This window comes from Sitophilus oryzae, unplaced genomic scaffold (assembly GCF_002938485.1).
Source record: "Sitophilus oryzae breed Bouriz unplaced genomic scaffold, Soryzae_2.0 scaffold_1393_pilon_pilon, whole genome shotgun sequence".
Taxonomy (NCBI): Eukaryota; Metazoa; Arthropoda; class Insecta; order Coleoptera; family Curculionidae; genus Sitophilus; species Sitophilus oryzae.
This window is the reverse complement of record NW_022146052.1, coordinates 2192103-2213458: the sequence shown is the minus strand read 5'-3', so window position 1 is coordinate 2213458 and position 21356 is coordinate 2192103. Positions and strand designations below refer to the sequence as shown.

At 33.0% G+C, this 21356-nt stretch overlaps 1 protein-coding gene across 1 annotated transcript; it reads left to right on the top strand.

The window, feature by feature from the left end:
- Window positions 1-2839: 2839 nt before the first annotated feature.
- LOC115875639 lies at window positions 2840-14464 on the top strand. The gene is made up of 3 exons (XM_030891150.1): window positions 2840-3036; window positions 10346-10650; window positions 14133-14464. The coding sequence occupies exons 1-3, from the start codon at window positions 3034-3036 to the stop codon at window positions 14251-14253; spliced, it is 429 nt and encodes a 142-aa protein (XP_030747010.1). The 5' UTR covers window positions 2840-3033; the 3' UTR covers window positions 14254-14464.
- Window positions 14465-21356: the final 6892 nt, after the last annotated feature.

Here is a 21356-nt window from a genome sequence, read left to right as displayed (position 1 = left end):
GAAAAAACGGGTCATGTTAATCTGTGGACTTTATCTAGGAAATTAGAAATATAAATAGAAATTCAATTGAATTAAAGGGTTAGAAGCTAATGATAGAATATAACGAGCATTTTATTTTGTAGATTATCTTGTAATTGTTCTTTAATCATTATTTCTTTAATTCATCCATTTTAATAACTATTAATGTCATGCATTAATTTAACTGGGATACTATAAACAGAAATCTACTTGAGGACGATGCCGATGGGATGTGTTTTTCCTACAAAAATTCAAAACAAAATTATTCTGTTAAAATGGCATAGAATAAATTTCTTTTTAAAAAAAAGTCAACGGTTTATATCTGCCATAAACTAGTGTTTTTGAATAGTTATTTTACTGGTAAAAATACAAGCTGGTTTATGTTTGGATTCAACACAGTCGTATTTGAAAAAAAAACAATCTAAAGTTAAGATGACTTATTGAGAGTAAAAAGATGTAGCAATGATGCAAAGGAAGCAGGCAGTTGTATACGAGAGGATACGAGAGGAAGAAGAAACCTTAGAGCACCTGCTGTACCACTGTCTGGCACTGGAATACCGACGCTTTAAAACTTTAGGGCAAAGTTTTTTGGAGGGACTAGAGCACGCAGCGCAAGCTAACATCAGCGACATCGGTAACTTTACAAAGAGCTGGAACCACAATAATACAGGGGTATCGCATGGGGGGGGGGCTCAAGGCTTCCAAGTGAGGGATCAAACATGATCCCAAACTTCAACCAAACTTAATGGCACCCTATTAAAAGTAACCTACCTAGAAATGATGTCACCTCGACAAATGAAATAGGAGAGTTATTCGTACTTTGCATCACTTAAGTAAATTTTTTACTTTTCGTTAAAAATTACTGTTTTTCTCCAAAAAATAACTCAATATTTGACAAATAGATAAATATTTTACATCCAGATGGACTACCATCACTACCATCAGTAATTAATTCTTACGTCTTTCGTGAAATTAGGTAGTTGTTTGATTTCAGATTCACCTATATTGATGAAAACTCGAATTTTTATGTAATGTTGTAAAAGAAACAACTGTTTTCAAATAAACTTCCTCAAAAATTCACCAACAAACTCGTTTTTTATCCATTTATTTCTATCAAATTTAACAGCCAGAAATCGCAGCTATTTTATGCAATTTTTAATCCATTTCACATGCACGGTGTTAAGTTTATCTGAAAATGATGATCGATGACATTTCCCATGCAATTTTACAAATATAAAATTAGAACAATCGTCATTTCCATACCTCTCTTATTTCACACACCAACAGGGTTTTTTCAATCGTATGGTACATTTATTTAAAAGCATATAAGGTTCTATATAACAAATCACAAATTAATATAATTATAATATATATATATATATATATATATATATATATATATATATATATATATTAATATATAATTAACTTAAATCAAGATTTATCCATTCGTATGATTCCTTAGCATACCATATATCGATTAAAAGCTTTGCTTTTACATAATACATCAACAAATCATTCTATCTAATTTATCGGCTCGTCGTTATCATGCCTTCACTGAAATATTTAAACCTGGAAAACTCATACATCACGGCTTATTGCAGTTTAAATTTCAAATTACATTCAATTTTAATAACTACATATCTATATTTCATAGGCAAATGTAGTGATTATCGGAAAATTCGATCCATATATTTTTCAAGAAGGATGCATTGTACGTATTTCAAATCAGATTTGCATTGCGCTTGTTGTATCTTTAACTGTTGTTTGTAAATAATAATCTTATTAAATAATATAGTGTCATAATAGATAACGTATGTATGCATGCAGAATCAGTGGGAGGAAGTAGCGCACAATAGAACGCAATCGAGAAGAATTGTAAAATCAGACAACGACAACCAAAGAGTAAAGAGGAAACTAAGTAATGAGATTTTTGAATGTCCGGAGTGCGGAAAAGAGATAACATCATGTATCGGGCTTTTCAGTCACAGAAAAGCTCATAAAAGAAGACGCCCTGCGTAACCATCTTCTGATGCATGTCGAACACTCGTCAGCGAGTAATGACGGTAGTAAGTATATTCTTTTATCTCAAATTAATAATTTAATTCATTAACAAATTCGCACAACATTTATTATGAAAATCAAGGGATGTGCTGTAAAATCTTAGAATTTTTGTATACAGATTTAATTTCTAAAATTATTCATTTTCGGAAAAAAAGTAGTGTATTTATTGTACATGATGATAAAAAAACGCCGTCAGTGATTGCTATGGAATGAAGACCGCTGTCATTTTATATGTAAAATTATATGAGGAATGTCATCGATCGCGTCATTTCCAAGTCAACCGGACGGCGTTTTTTTATCATACGGTATTTAACCTCACTTCAACACAGTACACGTACATTTTTAAACCTTAACATCGATCAACGAGTCATATACATATACTAGGAAACAACATTCGATTCGATAATAATTAAAGATTTTTTTTACTAAAAAGGAAACAGAACTTGTCATTATGTAAAATAGTAATTTATTATTACGCTTTCTTCCTTATATCTTTGTCGATTTGAAAAAGTAGAACAGCATAAGGAACGCTTTTACGACTAAATAATTCAAAAAGTCTCTATTTGTTTTTTCCTTTAATTTTTCATAACGACCTCAAAGAGAAAGAGAAAAAATACGTTATGTACTTTTCCCTCTCTCTCCCTCTTTCCCGGCCGCTTGCATGTGCAAGATTTATCAAACTGCATATTTAAAAAGCAATATTACGATTAAAATTATGTATGTGTGCTGAATAAACACAAGCATACATTCATTTTTGGATATTGAGATATCACTAATTATTTTGGAAAACAAAATATATGATAATAACGGCACGTATCTTGTTTTGGCGGCAATTATTTTGAAAAAGACGCAGTATTGATCTTGTATTTGTAGCTTTTGGGTGTTAGATATCTGGATCTACAATATAAATTAAGTATTAAAAATAAAAAACAAGCAAAACTTGAATTTAAAATGGTAAGTACAATATTTTTTTTTAGTTGTCATAAATTTTCTTCTAAAAATATTAATGGATAAGATATTTTAAAGTGTGTGTATATGAAATATTCTGTTATTTGGTAAGACCAGAATAAACATTTTACTAAACTATTTCCTTCTACAGATATGTTACTAAATACAAAATTCTTGCCTTGAGCTGCTATATTTTTCAATTTTCAAAAATCGAATAAAGAAAAATATAGCATCTCAAGGCAAGAATATTTTATTTAGTAATTTATACTAAAAGCTGCTACAAAACTTTGTTTACCTTTATATCTACAGATATGTATACAGGCCGTACATTTTTCTTACTTACATAGTGGGAGATATATCCCATTAATTATCAAATGTTTATAGTTTTATAAATTTCTGTAGAGGGTGTTCCCTTTTTGTTGGTTTTACAGGGTTCCTCGAATAGATATACAAAGATACGCTTTTCACTTCACTTTGCTGTTTTTTTTTATGAAACTAAAGATTCTAGATACAGTTTTGTGAAAATATTTTTGGGACTCTTTGGAGTTTTTACCCCTTCGATAATTTATAAGATAACATATACGATGTAGATACGAGTAGATACGAAAAGAGTACGATACGAAAAGAGTCGATGTAGCAGTTTCAAATTACATCTGTATTTTAGGAACCACGAGGGCTAGGAAAAATCTCTGTATAGCATCTTTAGTTTTATAAGAAACCAGGTAAAAACAGGTAAAGCCACATCTTTGTACGTCTATACCAAAGAATATTATAGTTTTAAGAACTCTCGTGTGGAAGCTTTAGTGATTTGTCATACGGTGGCGCTTTTGAACATAATCGAAGCCTGAAAATGCTGATATTTTAAATTTTGAGGACTACGCGCGGCGATATTTCGTACGGTGTTGCCAAACATATTTTATTTCTCGATATTTAAAGAAATATGTATTGATTATATATTTCGTATATTCGATAGTACATGAGGCATCCTAAGGCTATGAAAAAAAACGTAGCTATGAAAATAAAATTTTAGATTTTTAATTTTTTTGTACCTTCTAATAAAAATTACTTCTATTCCAATAAAAAATTAACTAGTATGATTATGTGTTATCTGTGCAAGTATTAGGAAACTGAAGTAAATACGGAGAATATTAATTCGTTCTCTAAGATGAGCACTACTAAGTAATTTTTTAAAATTCGACCCATAAGGGGGTGTAATTAGATAAAGGGATGTAATTATACAAAAAAAAAATCTGTACCTACTAGGAGTACGAACTTTTGCACAGATGTGGCGCATTTGAACATTGATAAGCGATTTTTGGGAATGTATAGCCTAAACTGGGGGGTGAAATTTTGTACAAAAAGTGTTAGTTCTAGGAGTATGAAATTTTGTACAGAGTTTCCTTAAGTGACGAAAGTGAGTACCTAGAAGCTAATTTTTGACATTCATCCCTTAGAAATAAGGGATGAAAATTTGTACAAAACGTTAAAATCGGTTTTAGAAGTATGAATTTTGCAGACGTTCCTTATGTAACGTAATTTAGCATTAAGAAGCAATTTTTGGAAATTCGCCCTCTAAGGGTGTGAAATGAGGGGTTGAACGTTCTGGAACAATAAATTCTGTTCAAGGAATATGAGAATTTGCAGAGAGGTTCCTTATGTAGCGTAATTGAATATTAGAGTGATTTTTGGAATTCATTCCTTAAGGGGGTAAAACTAGGGGTGAAAATTTGTATAATTTTTTATGTAAAATCCGTTCTAGGACTAGGAGTATGAAATTCTGTTCAGAGGTCCCTTAAATGATGAAAGTGAGTACCCAGAAGCCAATTTTAGGCATGCATCCCCTGAAAAATAAGGGATGAAAATTTGTACAAAAATTTGTTAAAATCGGTTGTAGAAGTATGAATTTTGCAGACGTTCCTTATGTAACGGAATTTAGCACTAAGAAGCAATTTTTGGAAATTCGCCCTCTAAGGGTGTGAAATGAGGGGTTGAACGTTCTGGAACAATAAATTCTGTTCAAGGAATATGAGAATTTGCACAGAGGTTCCTTATGTAGCGTAATTGAATAATTAGAGTGATTTTTGGAATTCATTCCTTAAGGGGGCAAAACTAGGGGTGAAAATTTGTATAATTTTTTATGTAAAATCCGTTCTAGGACTAGGAGTATGAAATTCTGTTCAGAGGTTCCTTAAATGATGAATGTGAGTACCTAGAAGCGAATTTTAGGCATGCATCCCCTAAAAAATAAGGGATGAAAATTTGTACAAAAATTTGTTCAAATCGGTTGTAGAAGTATGAATTTTGCAGACGTTCCTTATAATATAACTTAATTTAGCACTAAGAAGCAATTTTTGGAAATTCGCCCTCTAAGGGTGTGAAATGAAGGGTTGAACGTTCTGGAACAATAAATTCTGTTCAAGGAATATGATGATGATTATATATGATGATTTGCACAGAGGTTTATTATGTAGCGTAATTGAATAATTAGAGCGATTTTTGGAATTCATTCCTTAAGGGGGTAAAACTAAGGGTAAAAATTTGTATAATTTTTATGTAAAATCCGTTCTAGGACTAGGAGTATGCAATTTTGTACAGAGGTCCCTTAAGTGATGAAAGTGTGTACCCAGAAGAAAATTTTGGACATGCACCCCCAAAAAATAAGCACTCCCTATAAAACAATTAAAATAAAAAATTTGTCTAAAAAATAAAAAAAAAGTTGGGGTGGGCCACTCTTATCACTTAGGGGTATAAAAAATAGATAACAACCTAGGAATAGGTTGTGACCAAACCAAACCAAACCAGACCTACTGAATATAGATATAAAATTTTATCAAAATCGGTTTAGCCGTTTCGGAGATGGTAAGAAAAAATTAAAAAAAAAACAACCCCTATTAAAATATAGGGGATGATGGTGGAACGGTGAAAATTTAGGGTTATTTGTATTTATTAATGCCAACTAAAAAAATAAAAACATTTTTTCTTTTCAAAAAATAAAAAATGAGGGTGGGCTACCCTTACCACATAAGGGTATAAAAAATAGATAACAACCTATTCTTAGACGTACTGAATATACATATAAAATTTTATCAAAATCGGTCAAAGCCGTTTCACGGATGGTAACAAAAAATTAAAAAAACAACCCCTATTAAAAAATAGGGGGATGATGGTAGAACGGTGAAAATTTTGGGTTTGTATTTTTTAATGCAAAATAAAAAAATAAAAATATATATTTTTTCAAAATATAAAAAAATGGGAATGGGCTACCCTTATCACTTAAGGGTATAAAAATAGATAACAAACTATTTTCAGACCTACTCAATATACATAATAAAATTTCATCAAAATCGGCAAAACCGTTTCGGAAATGGTAACAAGAAACTTAAAAAAAACAACCCCTATTAAAAAATAGGGGATGATGGTAGAACGGTGAAAAACGGAAATTTAGAGTTGTTTGTATTTTTTAAGGCCAAATAAAAGAAATATTTTTTTTTCAAAAATAAAAAAATGAGGGTGGGCTACCCTCTCGGCTACCCTTATCACTTAAGGGTATAAGAATAGATAACAACCTATTCTTAGACATACTGAATATACATACATATAAAATTTTATCAAAATCGGTCAATCGGAGATGATAACAAAAAACTTAAAAAAAACAACCCCTATTAAAAAATAGGGGATGATGGTAGAACGGTGAAAATTTAGGGTTGTTTGTATTTTTTAATGACAAATAAAAAAAATTAAAATATTTTTTTTTTTCAAAAAATAAAAAAAAATGGGGGTGGGCTACCCTTATCACTTAAGGGTATAAAAACAGATAACAACGTATTCTCAGACCTACTGAATATACATATAAAATTTCATCAAAATCGATCAAGCCGTTTCGGAGATGGTAACAAAAAATTAAAAAAAAAACATCCCCTATTAAAAAATAGGGGATGATGGTAGAACGGTGACAACTTAGGGTTGTTTGTATTTTTCAATGCCAAATAAAAAAAATAAAAATATTTTTTTTTTTTAAATAAAAAAAATGGGGGTGGGCTACCCTTATCACTTAAGGGTATAAAAAATATATAACAACCTGTTTTCAGACCTACTCAATATACTTATAAAATTTCATCAAAATCGGCTAAGCCGTTTCGGAGATGGCAACAAAAAAAATAAAAAACAACCCCTATTAAAAATAGGGGATGATAGCAGAACGGTGAAAATTTAGGGTTGTTTGTATTTCTTAACGCCAAATAAAAAATAAAAACATTTTTTTCTTTTTCAAAACTAAAAATGAGAGTGGGTTACCCTCTCGGCTACCCTTATCAGTTAAGGGTATAAAAATAGATAACAACTTATTCTTAGACGTACTGAATATACATATAAAATTTTATCAAAATCGGTTAAGCCGTTTCGGAGATGGTAACAAAAAATTAAAAAAACAACCCCTATTAAAAAATAGGGGATGATAGCAGAACGGTGAAAATTTAGGGTTGTTTGTATTTCTTAATGCCAATTAAAAAAATAAAAAACATTTTTTTCTTTTCAAAAACTAAAAAAAAATGAGGGTGGGTTACCCTCTCGGCTACCCTTATCAGTTAAGGGTATAAAAATAGATAACAACTTATTCTTAGACGTACTGAATATACATATAAAATTTTATCAAAATCGGTTAAGCCGTTTCGGAGATGGTAACAAAAATTAAAAAACAACCCCTATTAAAAAATAGGGGATGAAAGTAGAACGGTGAAAATTTAGTGTTGTTTGTATTTTTAATGCCAAATAAAAAAAAATTAAAATATTGTTTTTTCACAAAATAAAAAAATGGGGGTGGACTACCCTTATCATTTAAGGGTATAAAAAGTATATAACTACCTATTCTCAGACCTACTGAATATACATATAAAATTTCATAAAAATCGGTTAAGCCGTTTCGGAGGAGTACGGTAACCAAAACTGTAACACGGGAATTATAAGATAATATTATATGTAAACTGCGGAGTGCGGAGAACGGAAAGACTGATTATAGCAATAGATAAAATTTAAAACTATAATTTAAAACTATTCAAGAAAGTTCACACAAAACAAGGCAACGCCGCGCGTCTATTCGTTCAATTCCGAGCAAAATAGCGAGGCTCCACGAAGTTGGGGCCTCGCTCGCCAAAGCGAGGCCCCATCGACAGGTCAGATTTTGATGCCAGACGAGACTTCTAGGGTATTAAGATATTCTTTGTCTATACCCATAATCGAGAATCCGTGGAACTGACGAAAATGGGATACTCTGGGTAGAGTATCCCATTTTTGGTTGTAGAATGTAGAATGAGTGAGAGGGGAGTTAATCACTGCGAACCTTAAAGATCTATTGTGTCCCCCTTCCTTGAGTTATAACTCATCATACAGTCCATAACTCATCATACTTGAGGATTTTTCTGTTTTAGGAGGAACAGAATATTTTTTTCCTCCCTCTGGGGACAACAGATGTTCTTCCTCCGAGGGTATACACCCTCCCACGGTTGGGGTTTGGCCTCCCCGTTCATTTCACAGTCAAGGAGCTTGTCTGCAGCTGAGGTGTCCGTGATGTGAAAGATGGAGGATCTGTTTTCCTTTTCTCCACCTCTTCAACTTGGTTTCTCCTTAGACCTGATACCGGTGTTGTTCCGAATCTATAATAGAGGATATATCCTTCTTTCTCTATTGTCTTCTTGGACTTGAGGTCAATTCCCATTGTAAGGACCTGACCATGACCCACCTCCCTCGAGTTGATGACTTGCCAACTCGATGTCCTTTACATTAGAGTTGTTCTGAGTCTGGATAAGGCTCAAGACGTAGGCGTCTACGCCCTTTGCTCCTCGGCAAAAAGGCCGTGATGGTCCGTTTTTGGTTACAAGAGAAGGATCTTGCTTATTAGTAAAGACAAAAACTTTAAAGACATTACCTTTTGCTGAAACCAAAAACACAAATGTTAAATTTCATGATACACAGTGAAGTCATTCATGATACACAGTGATTTTGAAAATGTTGCAATTTCAGATTCCTTTCGTATCTAAAAGTTATTTGGCAGCGTATCAGAAAGGTTAAAACGACTTTCAATAGGACTTTTAATATCTTCATTGTTGTGACATTCACTGATGTTTAGATTCTTTTTAAATGGGACACGATATTTATTTGTTAAGAAATTACTTTGACATTTTACTCTGTATAGCATCTTTAGTTTTATAAGAAACCAGGTAAAAACAGGTAAAGCCACATCTTTGTACGTCTATACCCATAATCGAGAATCCGTGGAACTGACGAAAATGGGATACTCTGGGTAGAGTATCCCATTTTTGGTTGTAGAATGTAGAATGAGTGAGAGGGGAGTTAATCACTGCGAACCTTAAAGATCTATTGTGTCCCCCTTCCTTGAGTTATAACTCATCATACAGTCCATAACTCATCATACTTGAGGATTTTTCTGTTTTAGGAGGAACAGAATATTTTTTCCTCCCTCTGGGGACAACAGATGTTCTTCCTCCGAGGGTATACACCCTCCCACGGTTGGGGTTTGGCCTCCCGTTCATTTCACAGTCAAGGAGCTTGTCTGCAGCTGAGGTGTCCGTGATGTGAAAGATGGAGGATCTGTTTCCATTTTCTCCACCTCTTCAACTTGGTTTCTCCTTAGACCTGATACCGGTGTTGTTCCGAATCTATAATAGAGGATATATCCTTCTTTCTCTATTGTCTTCTTGGACTTGAGGTCAATTCCTATTGTAAGGACCTGACCATGACCCACCTCCCTCGAGTTGATGACTTGCCAACTCGATGTCCTTACATTGGAGTTGTTCTGAGTCTGGATAAGGCTCAAGACGTAGGCGTCTACGCCCTTTGCTCCTCGGCAAAAAGGCCGTGATGGTCCGTTTTTGGTTACAAGAGAAGGATCTTGCTTATTAGTAAAGACAAAAACTTTAAAGACATTACCTTTTGCTGAAACCAAAAACACAAATGTTAAATTTCATGATACACAGTGAAGTCATTCATGATACACAGTGATTTTGAAAATGTTGCAATTTCAGATTCCTTTTGTATCTAAAAGTTATTTGGCAGCGTATCAGAAAGGTTAAAACGACTTTCAATAGGACTTTTAATATCTTCATTGTTGTGACATTCACTGATGTTTAGATTCTTTTTAAATGGGACACGATATTTATTTGTTAAGAAATTACTTTGACATTTTACAAGCTTTTCAATAATACTCCGTTATACAATACACCTATAAACTTAACGATTTTCTTTTTATGATACACTTAAATGGAATAATTCAATAAGTCTTAATTATATTCCTATATTTCAGGAACCGCTTTCAAAAAGCTGTCTTACTTTATTGTCGTTGATCTTGACACTTATGGTATTATCAGCTCAGTCAGCTTTGGTGTTACCAGACTACCGTCATGACGTCTACGGAAACACCATAGACGACGAAAACGCCCAATATTCGCCTTCTAACTGTTGCGTGATACCAACCTGTCGGAACAAGGACCACTGTTACCACACACTCAGTTGCGGCCACTTGTGTTCCTCTGGGAGATATCCACCAGCTGAATATAGTAGAACACCAGGATATAAGCTGGCAAAATCATACACACAATTTGAGTGCAGGTAAGATCCTTTTAAATAATGCATACATATAATGTACGTTATCTGGACCTATATCTAAGAAAAGAATTTCAAGCATGCAGATACAATAATGGAGTATAATCACGTTACTACAAAACATATAACTTTTTTAATTATGATTGATTGACGTATTCAATTGTTTTCGGTCAATTTCTGCTTCACCGGAAATGACTACAATTTTAGGTTTTTAAATGGCACCCTCCGTATTTTTTACTTTATTCGATTGAAAATGACACTCTGAATATACTGACATAGCATATGTCAACTTTTGACATTCTCGCTAAAAATCGTATTTTAAATTTCAATCTAGTGTGCCATGGCTTTGCTGAAAACACTAATTTTTGATCAAGGAGAATTGGAAAAATAGATTTGATTATCTAATGTTTTTCATGTCTTGTCCTGGCCAGTTAAAATCTGCCCAAATTGTATTTCTTAAGTGGCACACTGGGTTGGTTTACTAGCCGCTGGTTGCAGCCTGCTGCTAATAGCTGCTACTAATCTGTGTCAATAGCCGCTGTTTTGGGTTCATAAACATTTTGAGTATTAGCGCTGTAAATCGCAATCAAAATCAATATTTGCCAGTTTGTCATGTCTGTTCAAAGGGAATTAAGGGTGCAAGTGTTAAAAATGATGGTTCGGGAACTTTGTCATGAAGTTTTGACAAAGAAAAAAAAAAGAAAATCGGTGAGAAGCTGGATTTGTCGAAGTAATTAATTGGGAGCATCTTCAACACTAATGATTGATCTTACAAACGAAGATCCTTCATTCATGAATGTATTAAGATTACCACTTTTTAAGTTTGAAGAATTGCGGTTCACTTCATTTCGATATGTATTTCGTATACTTTTTTTTTAAGTTCCAATTATTTTCATTCCGGCATCATTTAAATCTTTTATTACGTTACGCCCCTTTTTACGTATTCAGGAGAGGACACATAAGCACACGTATTTTTCGTAGAGGTTTAAAAAATATAATTTGATTTGCAGTCAATTTGACCTCCGACATCTTCGAAATCTATCAAGAAAATAAAATAAAATCGCGTAGTTTTATTATTTACCAGCAACTACTTGTCATCAATTCGGGTCACACAAGACTACTGAAGCACTACTAACAGCGAACCGAGGGTCACGTGATGCGCTGGCGGCTGGTAAAGTTGAACATGGGCTACTCAGCCAGCTCGGGCTGGTTGCTGGTAATTTTATTCGTCGGCTAGTAAAAACAGCGGGGTTGGGGATTCACACTACGCTATTACCAGCCTAACAGCAACTAGCGGCTAGTAAACCAGCCCAGTGTTACCGCCGTTTTATCATATCTAATTTTTTTCCATTGGAACGAGAGTGGTTCATTAGCATATTTGGAAAAAGCATTTTGGTATCACACACTTAATATTTCGAATCAAATTGTCTTTATGAACCGCATGTTTCAATTTCAAATAAACCATATGGGAAAATGTCAAAATTTGGCATATATGTCATTCTATTCAGAGTGTCATTTTCTATCGAATACAGTAAAAAAATACCGAGGGTGCCGTTTAAAATTCAAAAGTTGTAGAACAAAAAACGAAAACAATTAAATATGTCACCCGGTATACATGTCGCAGCGAATCCACATGGACTGGACGAGTATGTCACCGCGAAACACCACTCATTTTCAGCCCACTCGTTTTATTTTCACCTCCATTTTTTTTGCTTTTTATTGAAGAGATATATCGCCTCATTTTTTTACGAAAAGCTTAATAGACCGACCTTGGAGAACAATGCAGTCGTTATCGATAAAATAGTTGCGTGATTTTATTAACTCTTCATCGTTTTTCTTCTTAATTCTTTAATTTTTATTCAGATTATGTCTCATTAACGTCGAAAAACTTTAAAAATACTAAAACTGACTTGGTATTTTTGAAATTTTTGTGTAAGTAAGTAATGCTATTTAAATATTTATAGCAGGCCCATGAATTGCTCGTCAACAGAGAATTTCGTTTCACTCCTTACTGCTTACACAAATCTCCAATTAATTTTTAAAATATTTGAATCACTCTGTTCTATTCATATTAGTATCACTAGATGTTGCTTTATGCTTCATGATTCGGATAGTTCATTTCCAAGATATACCATACATAAGTCCGAACCATAGATGAGCACATGTAATATTAGTATGCTTTTCCTTCATTTTCTGTGAGACTTTGTGCAGTAGTGTCCATGTTTTACACCTCAATGTTTTTTATTGTGATTTAAAGTAACCAATTTACCGTTTTTAAATAAAATATCTCGTTAGAATGAGGTCAATGACGCTTGATGCTTTCTCTGCGAAGTCTCCATTATATAGAATAGCTAAACAAGCACCTAAATATTTCATACCTAAAAGGAATATAAAAAAAGATCAGAATTAAATCAATTTTTAATAATTATTGAACTCTATACTTTAAGAAACGTCTTAACAACAACAAGACCGGAAACATCAAAACAAGAAAGTGCATCTACAAGGTACCTTGTGAATGCGGCGATTAGTATATTTTAGAGGCAATACGTCCTCTAAATGTACGATTGTACGACTTAGTAAACAAAAAAATACAGGTAAAACCGAGGGTAAAACAATGAAGTCGGGTATTACATCGGGTATTACAGAGCATGTGTATGTGCAGTCTAGGCAGCATAATAGGCAGTGGTCGAAAGCTCGGATTTAGAAAGAACCTTTTTGATTTGGAAAAAAACATAAATTTAACGAACTTAGTGTTTTTATATCAAGCCAGATAATTTTAGCAATACAAGTATGAAAATTCCTTCAACATACAAAAAAAGAAAGCACGTATCAAGCGTACCATACGATAAAAAAACGGCGTCATCAATGGCTATGAAATGAAGATTGCTGTCATTTTATATGGACCATAATAGGGGAAATGTCATCGACCGTCATTTTCAAGCCAACGGGACGCCGTTTTTTTTTAGTCCCAAGTGACAACTCCAGGCTTGATAACTTTATTTAAATTCTTAACTTGTAAATGGTTGACTCTAGTAGTAGGTGGTTTTAAGATTAAGGTTACGTCTTACTATACTTGATAAAGGTCACCAAAAATTAACTAAGGTCAATGATTCATCTGACCAACACGTTGTTTAAGTTTTCAAAACTATAAACAATGTCACTCCAAGAAATAATCTTTCATAATTCATTATTGTCTACCAGTTTGAAGCCACTGTTGTTTGTTTTATTTAATTGGAGTTAAAAGTCCAGTGTTAATACTAAGCAGCGTTAGAAACGTGTTCAAGCTAGGTCAAATCATGAAAAAATATCAATATAGATCAAAAGATTTACTATTCTTTTCAACTTTTCAACTAAACCAAAAAAAAACACTTCTGCAGAAATTTACGAATAAATTGTATTCTTTTCTTTTGATTTTATTAATTACTAATCACATATATTGCCTTAAACTATTTGCATTAAAATTTGTTAAATTATATATATTTTTATAGATTTGGTGACTGCAAAAATTACGAAATCACCTGCAGGCATTGTCCAGATCCGACAGAACCCAATTTCAGTTTATACCTAGTAAGAAAAGACTGCAAAAATTGTTACTCCAGACAATATTAAAAAATTATTGTCATTTGCCCTGAGCTATTTTTATTGTATATAACACTCTTACTCAACTTGATAATAATTAGTTATTTTTATAAATTACATTATTTATATAAATATCTAAAATTAATGTTTTGTTTCTCTTCGATATGTAAATAATAATAATTATAATTAATTGCAGCATTTACACAATAAAAACTGCTGTTGTTTTTATTTAAACATCAACAACGGTTGTTTTTTTGTTTAATAACAAAAATTGATAATGACAATATTTCAATAACCTCGTCAATAACTTTAATCACAAAATATAAACAAGTTTGTTAAACAAATTATTATTAATGAAATATGTTTATCTGCTTCATATTCCTATATGCCAGTATGTTTATACCTTTAATTTGAAAAAAATAAATAATAAATAATAAATAATTTAATTGGAGCGAATTCGTTATTAAAAGAAGAAAAATATTTCTCTAATATTATTTTAATTCAAATATTGTACATAAATATCTTTTTAATTATTTTTTATTTTAATTTAACCATTTCTAATTAATAGAAAAAATGTGTTCATATTAAATGTATGATTAGTGGGATAATATTTCTAGCTTTATTTGTTTATGTTTCTATCTGTTTTTAATATTGTATATAAATAGAATTAAATAAAACATTAATATTAATTTATAGAGTCGTTACCCCCATTATTACACTTATGTATATATAATTTTTCCATTGATAGATAGATCAGTAATTACTGAAGACCATAAGTAAGAAATAGGCCAAGTACCAAAATAACAAAACCGAGTTATGAGCATATTTCTAGCCTAAGGCAGTGAGGGAACATAGCAGATGGGCTAATTTCATTATATAAACTTACGTGCATAGAAATCGGCCCACTGTGAACTTTTGGTTTGAACTGTGTCTTTTAGAATATATTTATCATGGCAAGTAAAAAATATGAGCTGTTTCAAAATTTAACATGCTTTAATATGAGCGTAAATTTATTCAGGGTACTTATCGTTTATATGCGTACCAACGGGTAAACAAATAAAAGGTGTGTGTGTTGTGGCGACAATAAGAATAACAAACTTGTCAAATATTGCAATTACTACCTTTGTAATCGAAATTTTCACACTGTTCTTTTATTCTTTGATTAGTTGTGTTTCATTGTTTGATTAGTGTTTCAATTTAATGCATACATCACCCGAAAAAGCCGCCCAAGTAATCGCTTTAATCGAAAATGGACTTAAACAGAATAGTGTGTGAACGATATGAGGAGACTCGATCCTTTCGTAGTCGACCTGGAACTGGTAGAAAGAGCTATACAACGGATCGTGATGACCGCTTTATTGTGTCAACAATGTTAAGAAATCAGCGTCTTAATGCTATTCAGGTGCAACAACAGCTCCGTGAAACACGAGGAGTGACTATTTGTCAGTGGACAGTAAAACGAAGATTGAAGGAAAGTAACATGACCCCCAAAATACCAAACTGGTCCAAAACTTACCCCAGCTCATCGTCAAGCACGCCTGCGTTTTGTACTGCAACATCTGAATTGGACACTAGAACAATGGGAATCTGTTTTATTCTCAGATGAGACCAGAATATGCTTCTATGGTAGCGACCAAAGAAGAAAAGTGTACCGGAGGCCAGGTGAGCGATTCGCAGAATGCTGCATTGAGGAGCGGATTGCTTATGGAGGTGGTTCCTGCATGATCTGGGATGCAATTTCTATGACTGCGCGAACCGACCCAGTTTTCATCCGTTGGGGCGACCGTCGCGTCGGCACGGAAGAGGAGGTTTAACTGATGCTATGTATATTGAGGAGATTTTTAGCAGTTCATGTGGTACCTTACGTCGACTACATTGGAAACGAATTCACTTTTATGCATGACAATGCGAAGGCACACACATCAAGAATTATACACGATTACATTTCAGAAGTCGAATTTGGGGTTATGGAATGGCCAGCATGCAGTCCAGACTTAAACCCGATAGAACCTTTATGGGATGAGCTAAAACGAAGAATTCGTACTAGACGAAGAGCCCTAACTTCTATCCCAGAGCTCATTGTTGCAGTAGAGGAAGAGTGGCTTAACATCCCGCTAGAAACAATATCAAATTTGATCGAATCTATGCCAAATCGTATGAAAGATGTTGTTAGAGCAAGAGGGGGTCATACCCATTATTGAAAATTTAGTTTAACTAATTGTCCATAAATAAATAAATAAATAATAACATACCTCTTAGTAATAAAAAACGATAATTTGTTTCATGCATTAATTTAATAATTTTAATTCAAAGAAACCAAAATACAAATTAATATCTCTAAACTCTTTTCAAAGAATATGAAATTGTCCTTCAAACAGCATGTATTTTTTCTTAATCTGACAAATAGATTCTAAAAAATATATAGTTAACTTTAAAAGTTTGCCTTGGGCCGATTTCTATGCACGCAAGTGTAGTTGTAAGTTTAGCACTTAGCCTAATTGATATATTATCCTTAAGGGCAGTATAGCATAGTTTTAAGATAAAAAGACAATTATGTTTTTTGGCACTTTCTTACTTATAATCTTCAATTTTTATATGATGAACTAATTGATCCTGTGTTTCATATTAGGCACTATACATAGATAAAATATATAATGAGTATGTGTAGTAGGTATATACTGTTGATCACCGTGACCTAAAATATATATTTTGTGGCCCTTTCTTGAGTTTACATAACTCATCATACCGTTTATAACTCATGATAAATAGGGATTTTCATATTGTAGGGGGACATGGTATTCCCATCCTCCTTTGACAACAAATGTTCTTCCTCCGAGGAGTGGACATTTACCTCCTATGAGGGTATACACATTTCCATGGTTGGGGTTGGCTCTTTGTGCCCTTCAGAGTCGTGGAGCTTGTCTCCGGCTCAGGTACCAGTGAAATAGAGAGAGACTCTCCTTAGACCTGATACCGGTGCTGTTCCGAAATTATAATAGAGGATATATCTCTTTTTCTGTATTGTCTCGTTGGATTTGAGATCCATTCCTATTGTGAGAACCAGACCATGGCCCCCTATACATAAGCATAATCAATATTGATTTGATGCTTTATATATAAAAATTTTAATGTCAAATATAGTAGTATACTTACTTCAATCACATACGGAAAATTTGCCCTCTACAGCTATATAATTAAACATGCACTTTCAATATGAATGAAATTATTGTTTAGAGAGTTACGAGTTATTAAATAAAAATATTAATAAGTTAATCAATAATTTTAGTTTAAATAGTTTTAGTAATTTACAATAATGATTCAATTTTATATTTAACACCCTAAAAAGTGTAGCAATAAAATTGCCATTTTTGAATGTCAAAGTTCAATTATAAAATATGAAATTTTATTTCTATTTACGTCAGTATGTTTTTATAGATCCTCTAAACTTGGTAGAGAAAACTAGAGCATAAGATATTAATTTTTAGCTGACCATACCAACAAGTATGGTAGGCTATTAAGATCGGCAAAAAAAAGTTTTTTTAATTTCACTCAAAATGAGTTATTTGGGTCATAAATGACCTAAATACAAAATATTTTCATGGTGTCTGTCGGTCTGTCTGTCTGTCTCTCTGTCCGTCTGTCTGTAACACGATAACTCAAAAACCGCTAAACAGATTTTAACCAAATTTGGCACAAAATACTGTGGCACCCGAGAATCTGGCTATTCGTTTTTGGTGGGGGTGGGGGATTGGTAAGGGGGTATGGGTGGGAGTTAAAAATTTTAAAAAATTGTTACTCCAAAATTACAGTAGCTAGTGAAACGCGGTTTTGAATTTAAGATTAGGAATAATATTTGCAACAAAATTTGTAATAACATCAAAATCAGTCAAAGTCGCAGTTTTTGAGATATTCCGTGTTTCCGTAGTCCGTTTTTGAGAAAATCCGTGTGAAGAACTCCAAACTCCCATCGGACGCGACCCCAGGTGGCGGATAGGAGAAATAACCGCGGACCAAAATTGGAAAAATTCCTTTACTTTGACACTAAAAGAACTGTCTACCAACTTTTTATTAACATATTTTAGTATGGGCGGCTATACGTGCCTCCCGGCGCCAATTTTTTTTTCTTGAATAGGTCATGCATTTTTCTATTTATTTCTTTTTAGAACAGGGTTAACATATAAACCTATCCTTCCCTTTGTTTTAGCTACTTGAGCCTGCACAAAACGATATTGGAATGCAAACTTATAGCAAATTTTCGCTGTGTTAATAACATTGATAAAACTATTATGTGCGTATAAACTTTGTATCCATATGTGTAACTTTGGACAATGTTCTTTGTATATTACTTCCCATGTAAATTTTAAAAATGATGAATAAGTTTTCTCCATTTTATTTGGCAGAAAAATGTATTTGAAACTTTTTAAAGTACTCCTTAAGATGGAGCAAATTGTTCACTAAAAAAATAAACATGAGTATAAAAATATGATGATTTGGTATATTATAGTAAGGTATTTTTAATTAATTAATTAATAACGTCAAACTATGAGTAGGAAATACACATTTATTATACCTTTATTCTTTTTAATACCTTTTATTTACCATAAAAAATACTGATTTTTTGCTTACTCCAACTCTACCAACCTCATCGTTCATCGAAATATGACAAACATGACGTCGTCAATTCAAATCACATGCCATTCAGCTAAATCCCCGGCTCTTCGATTTTCGGCTTTGTAGCTAAATTGGATGTATTTATCAATCTTTTGGGGCACAATCGTATCGCTTTATTGGTTTATTTCGTGGTATATACGCCAAGATTACTTTGCAATAATGTTGTGAATTAAAATCAAAGACAAAAGGGCATAGTGTAAAATGCTACAAATATCATGTTTTTTTAAATATTCATCCATTTACAAAATAGTTTTCTAAACGCGGCAAAAGTATTAATATTTGCGACGTAATTGGCAATATAAACACGCTATTTTAACGCCTAGGCATAAAAGTGCTTTACTTTTATGCACAAAAGTATTTAAAATATATTATAAAGCAGTGACATATTATGTGCTCCGTTGTTGCAGGATCTTTATCGCAGAGTCTGCAGCAAACACTTCCTTGATACAGGTTGGGCTTGTTCAGGTAACACTTGACAGCCATGTGTCCTGTCAAGAGGCTTGTTGTAATCCGCACTTTATTCCTGCTCAGCATTAGCAGTTCTTTTGCGGTTTTAGAGCTAGGTCGTTGGGTAAAGGCCTTGTTGTACCTGTGCTTCTGTCTGTTTTTCCAGTGGACATTCTGCTGTTCCTCGATCCAAAGTTTTAATGCACTACGGGCCATACATTTGGGTATTCCCAGTACTGGCTCTGGACCAAGATAGGTTGGCGATGAAATTTTTGCATAAAAATATAATATAAAAAATACAAAAAGTATCATATACACAATATATTATTTTGTGCCTCGCCTGTAATGTCCAACATTGAAAATTCAGTTAATAATCAAAATATAGCCTCGCCGCGAAAAGTATAATTTTTCCTTCTAATAAAACAATATACTATTATTTCAAACAGAGAAAGGTCAATAATTTTTGTACTAAAATATTCCCTTATTTCCTATGGAGTACAAAAGAATTTTAAATTTAACCCTGTCAGCTACCTGAATAAAAGCCGACCAATTATTCAAGCTAATTAAATAATTTAATGTTTATTCAACAAGATGCCATCCGACCCCGGGATGATTTTCAGGCATATGACCCAAAAACAACAGCTGTCCGACACACGTCCGTCCAGTTACCGATGGCATCACCATGGAGCTATCAAGCAAATAGGACGATTCATAATATAAATTTAAATAAAAAAATAAGGAAATTATCGACTTTGTATTGGAACAACTGTAAAAATTAATTTACCGGAGTTATAATGTAAATATATATCCCATCAAAAACATAGAAAGTAAAAAAAGCTAAGTCACGCAACACAATTCATCCACTATAAAAGTTGTGAGATCTCATGTAAAACCAAGTCAGTTTATTTGATTTAGTCTCTCTTTAAGCACCTGTTAAACAATTTTGTTATAAATTGTTAGTGTCAATACTAGTCATTTTTATTTCTGTAATAATTATAATGACTTGGCAATTGCAATGCACTCATGATTATAAAAGAATAATCTACCATGTCGATTACTAAGTAAATTTAAACAGTGCCCTTAAAAATAATTTTTTTTAATTAGAATAAAATATCATATATCGTGCTTTATAATTATTACAGAAGTAAAGATGACTAATATTGACACTTCTTCGGGTGCCATGTACTATGGCGCACGTTGGCGATCATCTGTCTGTTTTATGGCTATAATATGACCTCTTCGGCTCGTCGAAATATGGTTGCGGCGTCAGGTATGCCACTCCAATTTCTAATTTTGCGAAGCCAAGAATGCTGTTTTCGACCCGGTCCCCGTCGCGCGTCTGCCTTCGATTTTGCCCTGCAGTATCAACCTGGGTATAGAGTATTGACGTCCCCTTCATATATGTCCTAGATGTCCTTACTTCGCGTTGTTTTACGGTATCCACTCTGTCTGTCTACTCTGGTTCTTCTTAGAACTTCATCATTTGTTGCATGCTCCGTTCAGGGTATGCGTAGCAATCGGCGAGTGTCCACATTTCGAAAGCCTCAATTCTGTTTATTGATTTTACCTTAAGTGACCAAGTCTTAGCGCCATACAACATTAAAGGCCACACATAAGATCGAATTACCCGTATCCTGGTATGTAGCGGCATATTTCTATGCAGGAGTAAATTCTTAAGTTTAAAGAAGGTTGTTGTTTGTAATATTGACCCTAGCAATTTATGACAAATTTGTTGAATAGGTGCTTAAAGAGAGACTGACTTGGTTTTACATGAGATTTCACAACATTTTATAGTGGAAGAATTGTGTTGCGAGACTTGGCATTTTTTTACATTCTATGTTTTTGATGGAATCTCATTTCTTTTTGTAGATTATCCTCCTATTTTTTTCTCTGGTAATAAGTATATCATTTAAAATAATACAAAAGAAGTTTGACTAGCGATAATTCATAAACTTTGAATTATCGTATAAAGTCAGATAATATCAAATGGATTAATTCTAGTTTTCTAAGGACTT

Excerpts from the sequence above, each read along its gene's own strand:
- LOC115875639 (XM_030891150.1), top strand. Across the intron at positions 10,651-14,132 it reads TACACACAATTTGAGTGCAG|ATTTGGTGACTGCAAAAATT; the intron begins GTAAGATCCTTT and ends ATATTTTTATAG.